This window comes from Bufo bufo, chromosome 5 (genome assembly GCF_905171765.1).
Source record: "Bufo bufo chromosome 5, aBufBuf1.1, whole genome shotgun sequence".
Taxonomy (NCBI): Eukaryota; Metazoa; Chordata; class Amphibia; order Anura; family Bufonidae; genus Bufo; species Bufo bufo.
Genome location: NC_053393.1, coordinates 276,661,301 through 276,678,871, shown reverse-complemented (window position 1 = coordinate 276,678,871; position 17,571 = coordinate 276,661,301). Strand labels below are relative to the sequence as shown.

The 17,571-nt window shown below is 45.3% G+C and overlaps 1 protein-coding gene across 2 annotated transcripts in view; it reads left to right on the top strand.

Annotated features, from left to right (window-relative positions):
* Positions 1 to 16,994, top strand: part of MTRR (5-methyltetrahydrofolate-homocysteine methyltransferase reductase) — a 1,123,497-nt gene extending 1,106,503 nt beyond the window's left edge. For both annotated transcript variants that reach the window (XM_040431866.1, XM_040431867.1), the window contains exon 15: positions 15,802 to 16,994. In XM_040431866.1, the coding sequence (XP_040287800.1) occupies positions 15,802 to 15,946 (145 nt within the window). In that variant the 3' untranslated portion in view covers positions 15,947 to 16,994. The remainder of the gene's footprint in view (positions 1 to 15,801) is intronic.
* Positions 16,995 to 17,571: the final 577 nt, after the last annotated feature.

Here is a 17,571-nt window from a genome sequence, read left to right as displayed (position 1 = left end):
AGATCCTCAGACCCCTTGTGAGACCATATGCTGGTGCGGTTGGCCCTGGGTTCCTCCTAATGCAAGACAATGCTAGACCTCATGTGGCTGGAGTGTGTCAGCAGTTCCTGCAAGATGAAGGCATTGATGCTATGGACTGGCCTGCCCATTCCCCAGACCTGAATCCAATTGAGCACATCTGGGACATCATGTCTCGCTCTATCCACCAACGTCACGTTGCACCACAGACTGTCCAGGAGTTGGCAGATGCTTTAGTCCAGGTCTGGGAGGAGATCCCTCAGGAGACCGTCCGCCACCTCATCAGGAGCATGCACAGGCGTTGTAGGGAGGTCATACAGGCACGTGGAGGCCACACACACTACTGAGCCTCATTTTGACTTGTTTTAAGGACATTACATCAAAGTTGGATCAGCCTGTAGTGTGTTTTTCCACTTTAATTTTGAGTGTGACTCCAAATCTAGACCTCCATGGGTTAAAAAATTTGATTTCCATTTTTTTATTTTTGTGTGATTTTGTTGTCAGCACATTCAACTATGTAAAGAACAAAGTATTTCAGAAGAATATTTAATTAACTCAGATCTAGGATGTGTTATTTTTGTGTTCCCTTTATTTTTTTGAGCAGTGTATATCCCATGTTTTTCCCAATATTCAGCGTGGCCTAGTTGCATAACTTGTGGTAAATGTGCATTCCCCCACAGTGGGGTATACTGAACTGATTCAGATGCGCCCACCATATCTCTAATTTGTTGCCAGATATACCCAAGCATTCTACTAAACGGGTTTATTATTGTATTCTTCTTAAAAATACCGGTTTCAAGAATATGAAAAAGATCCGCCCATGGTCTACAATGCTCCCCAAAAAGAAGACGAACGCATTTATTCTTTCGATTCCTCACACACCATCTCAATTGGGCAGCTAGATAATATCCTTTTAAAAAAGGGATGGACATTCCACCCTCTTCTTTATACAGATATCGAATCTTAATTCTGACTCGTTTGCGGCCCCATATCAATTCATTAAAGAGGGTCTCTAACTTATTAAAAAACTTGTCTTCTATCATAATTGGACTAGCGTTGAAGACATATAATAACATTGGTAATAATGTCATTTTAATAAGCGCTATTCGATTAATTTGTGACAGAAGGAGTTTTAACCATGTTCTAATTTTTTCCCTAACTTGAGTATATTCAGTTTCAAATAATGTTCCAGTTTGGTCCCTATCTGGATACCCAGATACAATAAGGAGTCTGCTGGGGTCAGTATACTAACCCGGAAATTGTGGCCCAGTGGAACCGGGCGTCTTAATGGAAGAAATTTTGATTTTTCCCAGTTTATATCGTATCCAGATAGGGATCCAAACTCATCCAGACTTTCCATAACCCTGGGTAAATTTATATACCCCTTCCCCAGGAAGAGCAGCATATCGTCCGCGTATAAACTAATTTTGTCAGCTTCTCCCTCGCACCCGAAGCCGGATATTTCCACATCTGTTCTAATTTTGCATGCAATTGGCTCCAGGAACAGCGAGAAGAGCAAAGGGGAGAGGGGGCAGCCCTGGCGTGTTCCTCGGTTCAGGGGAAAAGGGGCAGAGTACTCACCATTGATTCGGACCCTAGATACCGGGTTTTGGTACAGAATGCGAACCCATCTGGAGAAATATTCGCCTATCCTCACCCGCGACAATACTCTCCAAAGGAAGGACCACTCCACCCTGTCAAAGGCCTTAACGGCATCCAAGGACAGGATGGAGCAGTCCTCCCCATCCCCCATCTGGATGTTCAAGAAAGCCCGCCTTATATTATCCTGTATGTTCCTTTTGGGGATGAACCCGGTTTGGTCTACATGGACGACTTTGTGTATGACAGTTTTTAATCTATTGGCTAACAATTTGGTAAGAATTTTATAGTCTGTATTAAACAGAGAGATAGGGCGATAGGAAGCAGCTAACAGCGGATCTTTCCCTCTTTTGGGGATCAATGTGATAGTGGCTTCCATCCATGAGGGAGGTAGGGAACCCATTGTCCAAGATTGGTTTAGTATCTCCAACATTTGGGGAAAAATAATTCCCTCATGTTTCCGGTATACTTCAAATGGGAAGCCATCCACCCCTGGGGATGTATTGCCCTTGATAGATTGCAACGTAGTCTGTAGCTCGATCAGTTGGATAGGTCTATTTAACCAGTCAATGCTTAAGATGTTGGTCGACTCCCACGGGCGTGACTGGGAGCGGTACCTCCCACATCTACTGTTTACCTACCGAGAGGTCCCACAGGCCTCCACGGGGTTCTCCCCCTTCGAGCTCCTGTACGGGCGACGTGTGCGGGGGCCCCTGGCTCTGGTGAAAGAGGCCTGGGAGGGAGAGGTAGCCACCCCTGGAGTGTCGGTCGTCGAGTATGTCATGCGCTTCCGGAACAAGATGCAGGCCTTGTCGCAGCTGGTGCACGATAATATGGAGCGGGCCCAGGCCGACCAGAAGCAATGGTATGACCAGAATGCTTGTGAGAGGACCTACCAGGTGGGTCAGAAGGTATGGGTACTGGTCCCCGTACCTCAGGACAAGCTTCAGGTGGCCTGGGAAGGCCCGTACCTCGTGCATCAGCGCCTCAATGCCGTGACGTACCTGGTCACCCTGGACCACGCCCGAGGAAGGCAGAAGGCCTTCCACGTGAACATGATGATGTCACAACCAGACAGCTGAGAAGCTCTGACAGGAGCCGTCCAGATCCTCCTCCTTGAGTTTCTTTGTTTTGGTTTCTGTTTCTCACCTCGTTAGGCTATCTCAGCTGTCATGCAGTCAGACTGATTACCTCCCTTTAAATTCCTCCCCATAAGGCAGTAGGGTGCGGCTGATACAACTTCCTGGAGTGTGTGTGCATGCTGTTCCTAGTTCCCAGCTCCCAGTTCCCAGTTCACTGTTCTCTGTCCACTGTCGTCTGCAAGATAAGTTCTGTTTATGTATTTATGATTTTCTGTTTTCTGGATCCAGGTGACCCTGACTCCCTCCGTGTCTGTGTAGGGAGCCGGTGGTCGTGTCCCCTCACTATTGTAGGGCCTTCAGGTCTAAGATAGCCGAGGTACGTGGATATGCGCCCATCCACCTTTGGGGTGGTCGCATAGGCTGAGCAATAAGGGAGAGCGGCAGGTCGATTGCAGGGGTCTCCCTTTTGTTCCTTAGTTGTGGATCCAGTAAGTCATTGTTTGTATTGTATTATCTTGTTTCCTGTACACCATCCGTGACATTATCAGCCGCCAAAACCGTCTCAAGCATGGATCCGGTTACACTTTTGGCTGAACGCTTTCAGGGTCTTGCTTTGGAGGTAGCTGACCTCCGTAAGACTTTTTCTCAGTTTCAAGTGACCGGTTCAGCTTGCGTTCATGGAGTTTGTACTGAGCCTAAGATTTCGCTCCCGGATACGTTTTCCGGGGGTAGTGAGAATTTTGTACGTTTTAGAGAGGCTTGCAAACTCCATTTTCGCCTTCTTCCCCATTCTTCTGGTGATGAAGAACGAAGAGTGGGTATCATTATATCGCTGCTCAGGGGTAACGCTCAGTCCTGGGCCTTTTCGCTGCCGGAGGGGGCACGGCCCCTCCGTTCAGTGGATGAATTCTTTTTAGCCCTGGGTCAGATATATGATGATCCGGATCGTATTGCTCTGGCTGAGTCTAAACTACGTCTGTTATGCCAGGGTAAACAATCCGCAGAGATTTACTGCTCAGAATTTCGGAGATGGACAGCAGATACGGGTTGGAATGATGCTGCACTCCGAAGTCAATTTTGCTATGGTCTTTCAGAGGGATTGAGAGATGCATTTGCTTTTCATGAAAGACCTACCTCCTTGAATTCTGCTATGTCTCAGGCTGTTCGTATTGACAGGCGTCTTAGAGAGAGAGGAGAGATCTCTCCTTCCTGTCATACTCAGTCCCGGGACAGTGCAGCGGTGTCATTCTGTGCACAGGGGTCTCAGTCGCTGTCAGCCCCTTCTGAGCAGGAGCCCATGCAGCTGGGGTTGATTGCCTCTGACAATAGAAGATTCAGCCCGCAGGGGAGGGTTTGCTTTTGTTGTGGAGGTATAAATCATCTGGCAAATGTTTGTCCCTCTAGGAGATTCAGGCAGTTTTCTGGGAGTAATAAAGAGACAAAAAGGAAGAAATCTTTTAAGAATGTTCCGTCTGTTACTATTGGCAGGGTTGAGGCGGAAATTGAAGGTTTTCCGTTTGCTTGTAGTTCCCGTTTTGTCCTGCCTGCTAGGGTGGCGCTAGAGAGCAAGAGCATTTTTTGTGAGATTTTTGTGGATAGTGGAGCAGCTGTCAACCTCATTGATAATCAATTTGCAATAACTCATGGTTTCCAGGTATGCACTTTGGGAAGAGATATTCCTGTTTTTGCTATTGATTCAGCTCCACTTTCTCAGAGATCATTAAAGGGCATAGTTCACAATATCCGTTTAATTGTGAATGATGCTCATGTTGAGGATGTGTCATGTTTCGTCCTTAGCGGTTTGCCTACTCCTCTAGTGTTGGGGCTACCCTGGCTCACTAAACATAACCCCACCATTGATTGGCAAGCGAGGCAAATAAATGGTTGGAGTAACTTTTGCAGAGAGAATTGCCTCATAACATCTATTTCGGAGGTTTCTACTAAAACTGTACCACCTTTCCTCTCTGAATTTTTGGATGTTTTCTCTGAGAGTGGAGTTCAGGGTTTACCTCCGCACAGGGAGTATGATTGCCCTATTGATCTCATCCCAGGCGCCAAGCTGCCTAAATCTCGTTTATACAATCTTTCCCAACCTGAGAGGGTCGCTATGCGGGCTTATATCTCTGAGAGTCTGAGAAAAGGACACATACGACCCTCGAAGTCACCTGTTGCCGCTGGTTTTTTCTTTGTTAAGAAAAAAGATGGTTCTTTAAGACCTTGTCTGGATTTCAGGGAGCTGAACAGTATCACTATTCGTGATCCTTATCCGCTTCCTCTGATCCCGGACTTGTTTAACCAGGTTGTTGGGGCGAAAGTCTTTTCCAAATTAGACCTAAGAGGGGCATACAACCTGGTTAGGGTCAGAGAAGGAGATGAATGGAAGACGGCTTTCAATACCCCTGAGGGCCATTTTGAGAATTTAGTTATGCCTTTTGGTTTGATGAATGCCCCAGCCGTTTTTCAGCATTTCGTAAACAGCATTTTTTATCATTTGATGGGAAAATTTGTATTAGTGTATTTGGATGACATTTTGATTTTTTCTCCTGATTTCAAGACTCATAAGGAACACTTATGTCAGGTCTTACTCATCCTGCGGGAGAATAAATTATACGCGAAACTGGAAAAATGTGTGTTTGCGGTTCCAGAGATCCAATTTCTGGGGTTTCTTGTTTCCGCTTCTGGTTTTCGCATGGACCCCGAGAAGGTTTGCGCTGTGCTTGAGTGGGAGCTTCCTGAGAATCAGAAGGCGCTGATGCGTTTTTTGGGCTTTGCTAATTATTACAGGAAATTTATTTTGAATTATTCCTCTGTTGTTAAACCACTCACTGATATGACCAGAAAGGGGGTAGATTTTTCTTCCTGGTCGGTAGAGGCGCGTAAGGCCTTTTCTAATATCAAGGAGAGTTTTGCTTCCGCTCCCATCCTAGTACAACCTGATGTTTCGTTACCCTTCATAGTTGAGGTTGATGCTTCTGAGGTTGGGGTGGGTGCGGTCTTGTCTCAGGGTTCCTCTCCTGCCAAATGGCAACCGTGTGCCTTTTTCTCAAAGAAGCTCTCCTCCGCAGAGAGAAATTATGATGTGGGAGATAGGGAATTGTTGGCCATCAAGTTGGCTTTTGAGGAATGGCGCCATTGGCTAGAGGGAGCCAGACACCCTATTACCGTGTTTACTGACCATAAAAATCTGGCCTACTTGGAGTCAACCAAGCGTCTGAACCCGAGACAGGCCAGATGGTCTTTGTTCTTTTCAAGGTTTAATTTTGTTGTTACGTTCCGCCCTGGGGTTAAGAATGTGAAGGCAGATGCCCTATCACGTTGTTTCCCGGGAGGTGGGAATTTTGAAGACCCGGGTCCCATTTTGGCTGAAGGTGTGGTGGTCTCTGCTCTTTTTCCTGAATTGGAGGCAGAGGTGCAGGCAGCCCAGTCAGAAGCTCCTGATCTTTGTCCTCCTGGGAGGTTGTTTGTGCCTCTCGCTTTGAGACACAAGATTTTTAAAGAACACCACGATACGGTCCTTGCTGGGCACCCGGGGACAAGAGCCACACTGGATCTCATTGCTCGGAGATTCTGGTGGCCTGCGCTTCGTAAGTCGGTTGAGGGTTTTGTGGCAGCTTGCGAGACTTGCGCTCGTGCCAGGGTCCCTCATTCACGGCCATCAGGTCCTCTCCTTCCTTTGCCCATTCCTTCCCGTCCTTGGACACATCTGTCCATGGACTTCATAACGGACTTGCCTCGTTCCTCGGGGAAGTCTGTGATTCTGGTGGTGGTGGACCGTTTTAGCAAAATGGTGCATTTTATCCCTTTTCCTGGTTTGCCCAATGCTAAGACGCTGGCGCAGGCATTTGTTGACCACATTGTCAAATTGCATGGGATTCCTTCAGACATAGTCTCTGATAGGGGCACGCAGTTTGTTTCCAGATTCTGGAAGGCCTTCTGTTCTCGCTTGGGGGTTCGCTTGTCATTCTCTTCTGCTTTCCATCCGCAGTCGAATGGCCAGACAGAGCGTGTCAATCAGAATCTGGAGACATATCTGCGCTGTTTTGTGGCGGAGAATCAGGAGGATTGGTGTTCTTTTTTGTCCCTTGCTGAGTTTGCTTTAAATAACCGTCGTCAGGAGTCCTCTGATAAGTCACCATTTTTTGGTGCATATGGGTTTCATCCGCAGTTTGGGACTTTCTCTGGAGAGGGCTCTTCTGGTTTGCCTGATGAGGACAGATTCTCCTCGTCTTTGTCATCTATTTGGCAAAAGATTCAGGATAATCTAAAGAACATGAGTGAGAGATATAAGCGTGTGGCGGATAAGAGACGTGTGCCTGGTCCGGACCTGAATGTTGGTGATTTGGTGTGGCTGTCTACCAAGAATATCAAATTGAAGGTTCCCTCCTGGAAGTTGGGTCCTAGGTTTATTGGGCCTTACAAGATCCTGTCTGTCATCAATCCTGTTGCCTACCGTCTTGATCTTCCTCAGACTTGGAAGATCCATAATGTTTTCCATAAGTCCTTATTGAAACCTCATGTTCAACCTATTGTACCCTCGCCTTTGCCTCCTCCTCCGATTATTGTTGATGGAAATCTTGAATTTCAGGTCTCTAGGATTGTGGATTCTCGTCTTGTCCGCGGTTCCCTCCAGTACCTCGTTCATTGGGAGGGTTATGGTCCTGAGGAGAGGATGTGGGTCCCAGTGACGGACATTAAGGCCTCTCGTCTCATCAGGGCTTTCCATAGGTCCCATCCTGAGAAGGTGGGCCCTGAGTGTCCGGAGTCCACTCCTAGAGGGAGGGGTACTGTCACAACCAGACAGCTGAGAAGCTCTGACAGGAGCCGTCCAGATCCTCCTCCTTGAGTTTCTTTGTTTTGGTTTCTGTTTCTCACCTCGTTAGGCTATCTCAGCTGTCATGCAGTCAGACTGATTACCTCCCTTTAAATTCCTCCCCATAAGGCAGTAGGGTGCGGCTGATACAACTTCCTGGAGTGTGTGTGCATGCTGTTCCTAGTTCCCAGCTCCCAGTTCACTGTTCTCTGTTCACTGTCGTCTGCAAGATAAGTTCTGTTTATGTATTTATGATTTTCTGTTTTCTGGATCCAGGTGACCCTGACTCCCTCCGTGTCTGTGTAGGGAGCCGGTGGTCGTGTCCCCTCACTATTGTAGGGCCTTCAGGTCTAAGATAGCCGAGGTACGTGGATATGCGCCCATCCACCTTTGGGGTGGTCGCATAGGCTGAGCAATAAGGGAGAGCGGCAGGTCGATTGCAGGGGTCTCCCTTTTGTTCCTTAGTTGTGGATCCAGTAAGTCATTGTTTGTATTGTATTATCTTGTTTCCTGTACACCATCCGTGACAGATGAAGGCTCATCATGAGAGGGAGGCATGTGCCCTCCCTGTCTGCAACCTCCCCGAAGAGGACATGCTCACCCAGGTGAAGGCGGGTGGGTCCATCGAGGATGTGGAGGTGGGCCAACAGCTCTTGAAGGACCAACGGTCCCAGCTATGGGCCACCCTTCACCCCTTCCGGGAGTTGTTTAGCAACAAGCACGGAAGGACGGAGTTGGCCGTCCATCACGTGGACACTAGGGATCACCCCCCTATCCGGCGTTCAGCATATCGGGTTTCCTTGGAGGTGCAGCAACACATGCGCCAGGAGATTGACGAGATGCTGAAGCTGGGGGTCATCCAGGCATCCAACAGCGCTTGGGCCTCGCCTGTGGTCCTCGTCCCAAAGAAGGACCGGACCACCCGGTTCTGCGTGGACTACAGGGGACTCAACGCTGTCTCGGTCACCGATGCGTACCCTATGCCACGCATCGATGACCTGCTCGATCAGTTGGCCGGGGCCCGGTACCTGACCATCATGGATCTGAGCCGGGGGTACTGGCAGATTCCCCTGACCCAGGAGGCGTGGGAATGCCTTTATCACACCCTTTGGATTTTACGAACCCACGGTGATGCCGTTCGGCATGAAGAATGCCCCTGACACTTTTCAGCGGATGGTCAACACGCTGCTTAAGGGACTTGAAGAGTACGCGGCCGCGTACCTGGATGACATTACCCTCTTCATTCCCACCTGGGAGGATCACCTACAGCACCTGACGCAGGTGCTGGGGAGGATCCACCAGGCAGGCTTGACCATCAAGCCGGAAAAGTGCCAGCTGGGCATAAGCGAGGTCCACTACCTGGGGCACCGGGTAGGCGGGGGGACCCTTAAGCCAGAGCCTGGGAAAGTGGATGCTATTGCATCCTGGCCCACCCCCAGGACCAAGAAACAGGTGATGTCCTTCCTGGGCACCGCCGGGTACTATAGGAGGTTCGTCCCCCACTATAGTAGCCTGGTGAAGCCCTTGACGGACCTCACCAAGAAGAAGCTGCCCTCCGCAGTCGATTGGACGAACGACTGCGAGACGTACTTTCGAGTGCTGAAGGCCGCCCTCTCGAGCTTCCCTGTACTACAGGCGGCCGACTTCACGCTGCCGTTTATAGTGCAGACCGACGCCAGTGATTTTGGCCTTGGTGTCATACTCAGCCAGGTTGACACTACGGGCCAGGAACACCCCGTTCTGTACCTGAGTCGGAAGCTCCTGCCGAGGGAAGTGGCGTACTCCACAATGGAGAAGGAGTGCCTGGCAATTGTCTGGGCCCTGCAACGGTTGCAGCCGTATTTATACGGGCGCCGCTTCACGGTGGAGACCGACCACAACCCCCTCAGCTGGTTAAACACCGTGTCCGGGACGAATGGGAGGCTGCTACGCTGGAGCCTAGCTCTCCAGCAGTATCACTTGACCATTCGCCACAAAAGCGGCCGTGACCACAGGAACACCGATGGGCTATCCCGACAAGGAGAGGGTGCGGATGGGCGCACGGGGGAACACAGGAATGTGCTGCCCCCTGGCGCCCTCTAAAAGGGGGAGGTGTGAGGAATATGGATTAATATTTACTGTCAGCCATGTCCTCACACCCCCCTTTGCTGACAGAAAGCGGAGGTAGTGAACTCCACAGGAGGGCCCTGCTTCAAAGCCCCAGGCCTGATTGTCATCTGATGCACCTCTCGGCATGTTCAGTGTACATGCAAAATTAGTTTCCACCCCCCAGCCACCTGAGTGTCAGATGGCAAGGAAGAAAGCCCCCCCCCCAGGGGGTCCAGGCTTCAAGGAGAAGGTCACACCTCACCTCCACCAGTTTGGAGCCAACTGAATCCTGCAGGAAAACCCCCAGCAGGGGGTATCCGCCATTGCCCCGGATCAATGAGACCTCCCAGACATGTTGGCACCTACCTTTCATAAGGAATTATGAACCGCCTGGCCGTCGCAGGCACAAACCAGATACATATGTGTGTCCCGGTGGCCACGAGGTACGTTCCCATGGTCTTAGGTTAATGGGACGAGGTCAGGGTAGGGAGATATCCGTATCTCCCCATAGAAACCACATAACGGTACCAGGTTTGGGCTCTACTTGTAGCCGGAACCCAGGCAGGTCCATTGGTCCCAGAACCATCTTCCTATGACCCTCTGGTCTGTAGCTATGAACCCTAAAGGGTTTTGTGGGTCATTTGCTGCCAGCCCAGAAGAGGCAGTGAAAAGGCTCTCTCAGCTTGTTGCCTCTCTGTGCCCGCGTGGACAGGAGGTGTGTGTAAGCTATATGAACCTGACCTTACGTGCTCCACTGGAGGGCGTAACTTCACGTTTTTGGTAGACCCGTGACCATACCACGTCTCGTGAGCTCGACGTAGTTGACGTCAAGTGGGCACGAGGTGTGGTATTCATCACACCCTATATATTAGAAAAACAACTTAAATCACCCTATCATGCAATGCACCAATGCAATGCATCAATGTACCCCTCAAAGTACTCAAGACCATATTTAGAATATCTGTTACCCCTCTAGGTGCTTAGAAAAATTAAAGTAAATTTAGATGACATATATTTTTTTATTTTCAGATTTTCAGTTTTAATAAATTTTTTATTTCCTAAAAGAGAAATAAAACTCACTATTTATTCCCCCGATTCTGCAGTTTTTAGAAGTATCCCATGTGGCTCTAGTTTGCTACGTAACTCAACACCGGTCACAGAAATAAAGGAGAACCTTATGGATTTTTGGGTCTTTTTTCTATCGGGATGTTTTTCAGGCACCATTACATTATTGGTTTCCAGAGGCTTTGTGCGAATACTTAAGAACTCTCCCCAATTGACCCAGTTTTGGAAATTACACACCTCAAGGAATTTATCTAGTGGTGTAAAGAGCAGTTTGATACCATTTGTGTTTTTTTTAATATTGGGCTGTGAAAATTTAAAATCATATTTTTTACATTTTTACATATTTATTTTCTACAGTACCTCAAAATGTTTAATTTTTAGAAGATATATAGGAATAAAACCATCCTAGAATGTTTTGCACAATATTTCTTGGGTATGTCAATACACCATCTGTGGTCATAAACGTGTACACATGACATGTGACATAAACTGTTTGGGCAAATGGGATGGCTCTGAAGGAAAAGAACACCTTTTAGGTTTTAGAGCTCAAATTTTGCTGGACTCGTTTCCAGGGGTTTTGTTGCATGTGCAAAATCCTAGAGGTACCAGTACAGAGGAAACCGTCGCCACACACACGAAAAGTGACTGCATTTTGTAAACTAAACCTCTCATGGAATTCATATAGGAATATAATAAGTGTTATTTTTATTTTTTTTATGGAGCAAATTTAGACCCAGATATTCATTTTAATTAGGGTTAACAGGGGAAACACCATTCTAAAATGTGTTACACAATTTCTCCTGGGTATGGCAATACCCTATATATCGTCATAAACTGCTGTTTAGTTACACAGCATGGCTCAGTAAGAAAGGTGCACCATTTAGGTTTTGGAGCACATAATTGTTTATGATACCAGTACCAACGAAAGGGAGAAAAAAAAAAAACCTGAACAGCTAAACTGTGGTAAAAATGTCATGATGCAATACCACCGAATTTCAGTGGAGAAAGGAAGGAAAACAGTCTTAAGTTATCAGAGAACAGTCAGTATCTCATCTTATGTAATAGTAAAACTGACGATGAGTTCAATGTCCAGACTTGTGTGATTTACACATTCTTGAATACAACAGATTCCACTTCTTGAGGTAATTTAGGTTGTCATCCACAGTGTTAAGCACTGTTGTAGAGCCATTTTGGATCACCAGCAGTTTAGTGGGGAATCGCCTTTTATATTTGATATGACGATCCTGTAGAACTTGTGTGAATGGGGGGAATTGATATCTAGCCTGTAACGTTCTGCAGAGATGTCAGGAAACAAGTTCAAAGCAGTGTATAGGTCAGGAAGAGAACACCTCCAGGTTTTAAGCATATTTTTTCCTTTATGTAATAGAAATTTATACGTATTAGTACATGTTGTGGAACTTTTAGTGGTGCAGTCTTTGGTTTAGAGATATGATGAGCCCTGTCTAAGGTGAGATTCTGGGGTGTCTACCTGGGAACCATATCTTGAAATAACTGGTGCAAATTCTACATAAATTTTGCAAGCAAAACATCCTCTGAAATACCCCTTACTTTAATATTATTACACCTGCAGCATTCTTTTGCATCACATTTCAACCATTGCACCTCTTCATCAAGCACCTTATGGGCACCCAGGAAGACCACAGTCACATCACTGTTTAGTTTATGTTCTTCTGATGTGTCAGAACAAAGGAAGAAAATTGATTCTTTATTTTGATCATGCGTTGTGCTGATTTTGTATCTGTTTTTGTCAGTTCCGTCAGAGATCCGTTATTTTAGACCTCCACATAGGACTTTTTCTCCCGTCTAAAATAATAAATTTCATATGGAACTAAAAAAAACAGATGGAAAGTGAGCACAATGGATTCTCAAAATAAAGCCTTTTTTTCTGTTCTGACGGATCAGAAGTACGGAAAAATAAACAGTGTTGTAAATGTGGCCTAACTTGTTATGCACCACCAAAATCATTGACATTTTACGTTCAATATGATCAGCTTTTGAGACATTTATAAAAAAAGACATACTTGTTTTGTAAGAGAATCATATATGTTTCATGTTTCTTCAGAAATAGAGGCAGAAGGGAATGATAGGTCATCCAAGCTCCATGAGGCAGGCATATCCATAGGAAAATGCTTTGCCACTCCTTTTGGAGACAGGCCCTTTACCTGAGGGGGGCGCCAAAGTAGAGGTCGGGGCCAGGCATCCTTTCCCACCTTCCACATTATCAGTGTGAGATGTAAAAGCAGGTGGAGAATCCCTGCTCAGGGAGCCAGACTCTTATGAAGGGCTTATTATTATGTACATCCTTAGAGACAGATTCAGCTTGGGGAAGTTCATTATCTCCCGTTCCTTTAGATGCAGAAACAGGTACGCCTCATACCCCCCCCCCCCCCCCTCCCTTCTTCATGGTCACTTTTGCATTGCCAACATCTCTTATCTAAAGAATGTTTGCCTAGCAAACTATCTGTCTCTTAAGTCTTCTCTGTTAAGGCTGGGGGATGGAATCAGCCCACCACAGCCATCAGCCCCCCTTTCCTGACTCTTATCTCTCAAGGATTCATTCAACTTTCCTGAGACTTCAGCAAGGGAAAGAAACAGAGCGAGAGACTAGGGTGATTGGGCAATAAAATACAACTATCTGTTTGTCTATATCCCTTAACAGCCCAGGCACACCAACCCTTGTTTAAAGGTAGGGCATTGTTCAAGGATCAACCTTCAACTTTTCACATATACCAGACAATACTTTATCTTTTTGACCAACATATTTTGTCACACTCTGGAAAGCAGAGCTATTTCAACAGAGATATATTTCTAACACCTTTATATTCTTAGTGCTAGACACATATCTATTGGCACACACTGGGGTTTTTGCGCATTTAGATGCCGTGATCTTGCTTGATCATGGCATCTAAAGCCTTTAATTACCACGATCGGCAGTATGAAACAGCAGAGACCTGCTGGCCATGGCGCACGCTGCACGTGCGAGCGGGCGCCATGTTTACACATTGCTCCAGCGCCGTGCATGTACGGCGCTGGTAGCAAACAGGTTAACACAAGTGCCTTTTTCATTGTAGACACTCAGGCACTTTCTCTCTTGCCAGTGCCATAAATTAACATCTTGACACTGCTCTGTTTTCTAACTCATCAGAATCCTCCTCAACATTACAGGAGCTCTAACAGGGGCATAACTATAGGGGGTGCAGAGGTAGCAGTCGCTACTGGGCCCAGGAGCCTGAGGGGGCCCAAAAAGACTTGTGCCACATAAGAAGATACCAGTATTATAGAAAGTGCTTGCTGGTCAGGTTACACCTCTGACTGAAGGTAACGGGATAGGTCAAGAATTTGGCATGGGGGGGCATTTCAATTTTTGCCTCAGGCAGCAGGAATCCTATGTGCTTCCCTGCCCCTTGCCACAGAGCACTGAGGGAAGGGGAGGCACAAGCTGAACTCTTGCACCAGGGCCCATGAGCCTTTAGCTATGCCCCTGAGCTCTGATGTCCACAGTCTGCAAGCTCTAACTTCACAGAGTCTTACAGATTTTCACTAGAATTTGCTCAGTTCTACAACTTTCAAAATAAATTTGCTAGATTTGACCAAGCCTACTACAGCTCCACTCACAGCTCATAGCAAATTTGCACAACACATGCAACCCTAATAATCCGCCTGCAGATTATTAATTCCTGTGAATGCCCGGGTTCCCATTTGGAGTGGTGGGTCCAAGCTACCCTATCTCTATGTAACACCCTGTCAGTGATAAGCATATTCATATTTCAAATCCCACTACTGCCACCATTTGTAACGTAAAGTGAATTTGAAAGATTTGATAATGAATAAGCTTACGCAGGCTACGTGAATAAATATATTTACTAAGTGATTAAATGTACGATAACACAAAGAAATCATATACAGAATAATAAAAAGTAAATAAACATCACTAGCATAAATGGGGTGGAGACTCTGTTGATCATGCTATAACCCATGGCTGTCTACCCCAATATAACACATGACCGACACCCCAGGGTGTAAAAGAAAGATAGGGCAATCATACTCACATCCTACCTAGAATGGAGGGCCTGGTGGAGTCTGCTAAATGAATGTGTATCATAATATTTTAACCTGTTAACCACTCCTCCAGTGTGCAGCACACATGTCTCTGAGATCACTCAGGAAAGTGGTCTTATCAGCACAATGGGGGATAGGCACTCTCTCTAACCCACTTCATTACAAGGGAAACGTATAAACTATTACACAAAGTATTAATTAAAGGGGAGAACCAATCAGTCCCTTGAAAATACCCTTACAATACAGAGGGTAAGATGTTAAAATCCAGCTTAAGTCTCTTATTTCTTCAGATGATGTGCCCCCTGTAGACAGGGTGAGTTATCAGTGCACTCAGTACCTGTTTATATAGGAAGCAAGGATGTGCCAATATGAACACCTGTTAGAAACAACCTCCCTAACTAAGCTGCCAGGCACCAGACAGTGAAAAAGCTCGACTGAGGCTGCATGCAGTAAAGAAGACGGTGGGCTTCTTTATTTAATTATGTGAGGGACGCCCCTTGCTTCCTGCATGAGTGCTCAATTCACTCCTCTGGAACTACTAAGAAAGTTCCCCTGGGGATCCTAAGGTCACCACAGTGTAGGTGTAAGAATTTTAGAAAAAATGCGGTCTTCAATAGAGATCAAGTGCAGAACTTTGTACTTTAGGCAGCAATTCCCGTTAGAGGACAAACTCTGCCACTTTCATTTTTGTTTTTTAACACACACAATTCATATTAATTTTTTTCCCATTCAAGAGAGATTCCTGTTTTTTGCCTCCCAAACCTGTCTCAATTAATAATAATAATAATAATGATAATAAAAAGTGATCCATGCCACTAGCCCCAGCTATAAATCAGGGATTATCATTCACGCTGTCATGTTCCATGATTGCAACATTATAGGAACTTTTTATTTGTTTGTGATTTTGTAGTAATTTTCAGTAATCAGAAGTTCTATTCTCTTTTGTATAGTACAAAAAGGCACCAGATCGAGAAGCTAATTTATTTTGTAGAAATATTTTTTAAATTGTTTTGTATATTGAATAACATTAACATTTTTGTATTTTCTTGTTTGTTCCAGAGATGCCAAAAATATGGCAAAGGATGTTAATAATTCTTTAGCTGATATTTTATGTGCTGAGCTATGTGTGGACAAGCTTGATGCGATGAAGATACTTGCCTCACTAAAAGATGAAAAGAGATATTTACAAGAAATTTGGGGTTGATACATTTAATACACTGTATCATTCATCACCTTAATATGCTGCAACATGTTTTGGAGTCCATTACAATTACCACGAAAACAAATTATCAGATTTATTGTAATTTTTTAGATTTATAAAGCAATAGTAGAACAAACCATGATATGGTTCTTCAAGATGGACATCATGGTTTGTTTATAGTCATTAAGGGGATTTTCTAACGATTAAAGGGAATCTGTCACCTGCACTATGCCTCCCTCACCGAGGTCAGTATAATGTAGTGACAGACCAGCTGATTTCAGTGGTCTGTCACTTCTGGGATGGAAGTCTGTACTTTGAGTACTGACATGCTGAACCCCTCAGCGTGTGCCAGCACTGCAAGGGAGATTAATCCTATAAAGCTCACTGCCCCCAATATCTTAGACTCCCCTCCCTCACAGCGCTGGCACCCACTGCGGTGTTGGGAATGTCAATACTCTAGTACTCTACAGTACAGACTGCTATCCCAGAAGTGACAGACTGCTGAAATCAGCACATCTGTCACAACACTATGCAGCCCACAGTTACAGGTTTCCTTTAAATATTACTTTTACGATTAGACCACACAACATATAACAATTTATTAAAATTATTCATTTTTTTTCTTTTGACTCCCTCTCAGCAGTTCTACCTGATATGTTTAGTGTAAGTGGTCAAACAGGCCGAGTATCTCAATCCCACCATTTGGATAATCTTGTACTTTGGTGGCATAATGATTCCTGCCAGCCAGTAACATTCGCGAACAAGCAATTCTTCTCACCAAAACTCTATGCTTTAGATGGACTTTCTGAGAGGGAATAAAAAAAAATTACATCAGGGAGTGCTCATATAGGAATCTAACAGCAATATCTTGACACAGGAGCATTTTTCAAACCTTATTTGATTTCAAAATTCTGTTTGATCAAGGACAACACCTTTAACAATAGCGATTTTATAGCCTGTTAAATTGTGCAGTAGTTAGACATAACTTTGATCTGTGTGCATTTTCAATGTGATTCTGTTTTCTGTGCATAAAACTCATTTTGAATTTGAATTAAAAATAAAAAAGTTTGACATTTTTGTCAATGTATTTTCTTCTTGTGGATTTTCCCTTAGCTCATTTTCATGCTACTATTATGTCATTGTTATCATATTGCTTATTCTATATAGTTGTTTATGCTATATGTACATATTCGCACCGTGTACACAATTAAAAGGCTCTTGCCTTTGGTTAGATAACGTGCTAAGTTTCAAGTTAAGAACTGCTGCATCGATATGTGTAATTTATTGAAACCAATAACATTTTAACTGTACAATATAAATTATGATTAGCGATGAGGGGACCGCTGGATATTCGGGTTCAACTGGTTCGACCGTACTAAGTTTCAAAGTTCGGTTCGGGTCCCGAACACCGAACCCCATTGAAGTCAAGGGGGACCTGAACTTTGGGGAACTTAAATGTTTGTAAAAAAGTAATATAAAGGGCTAGAGAGCTGCAAAAAGGATCCAAAATGGGGGTAAAAAAGTACAATTGCTCTGCAAACAAATGCAGATAGGGAAATGACTTAAAATAACATAAAATACATTTTAAAAAAAATAATCTAGAACCAGAAGGCGGAGGTCCAAGTGGA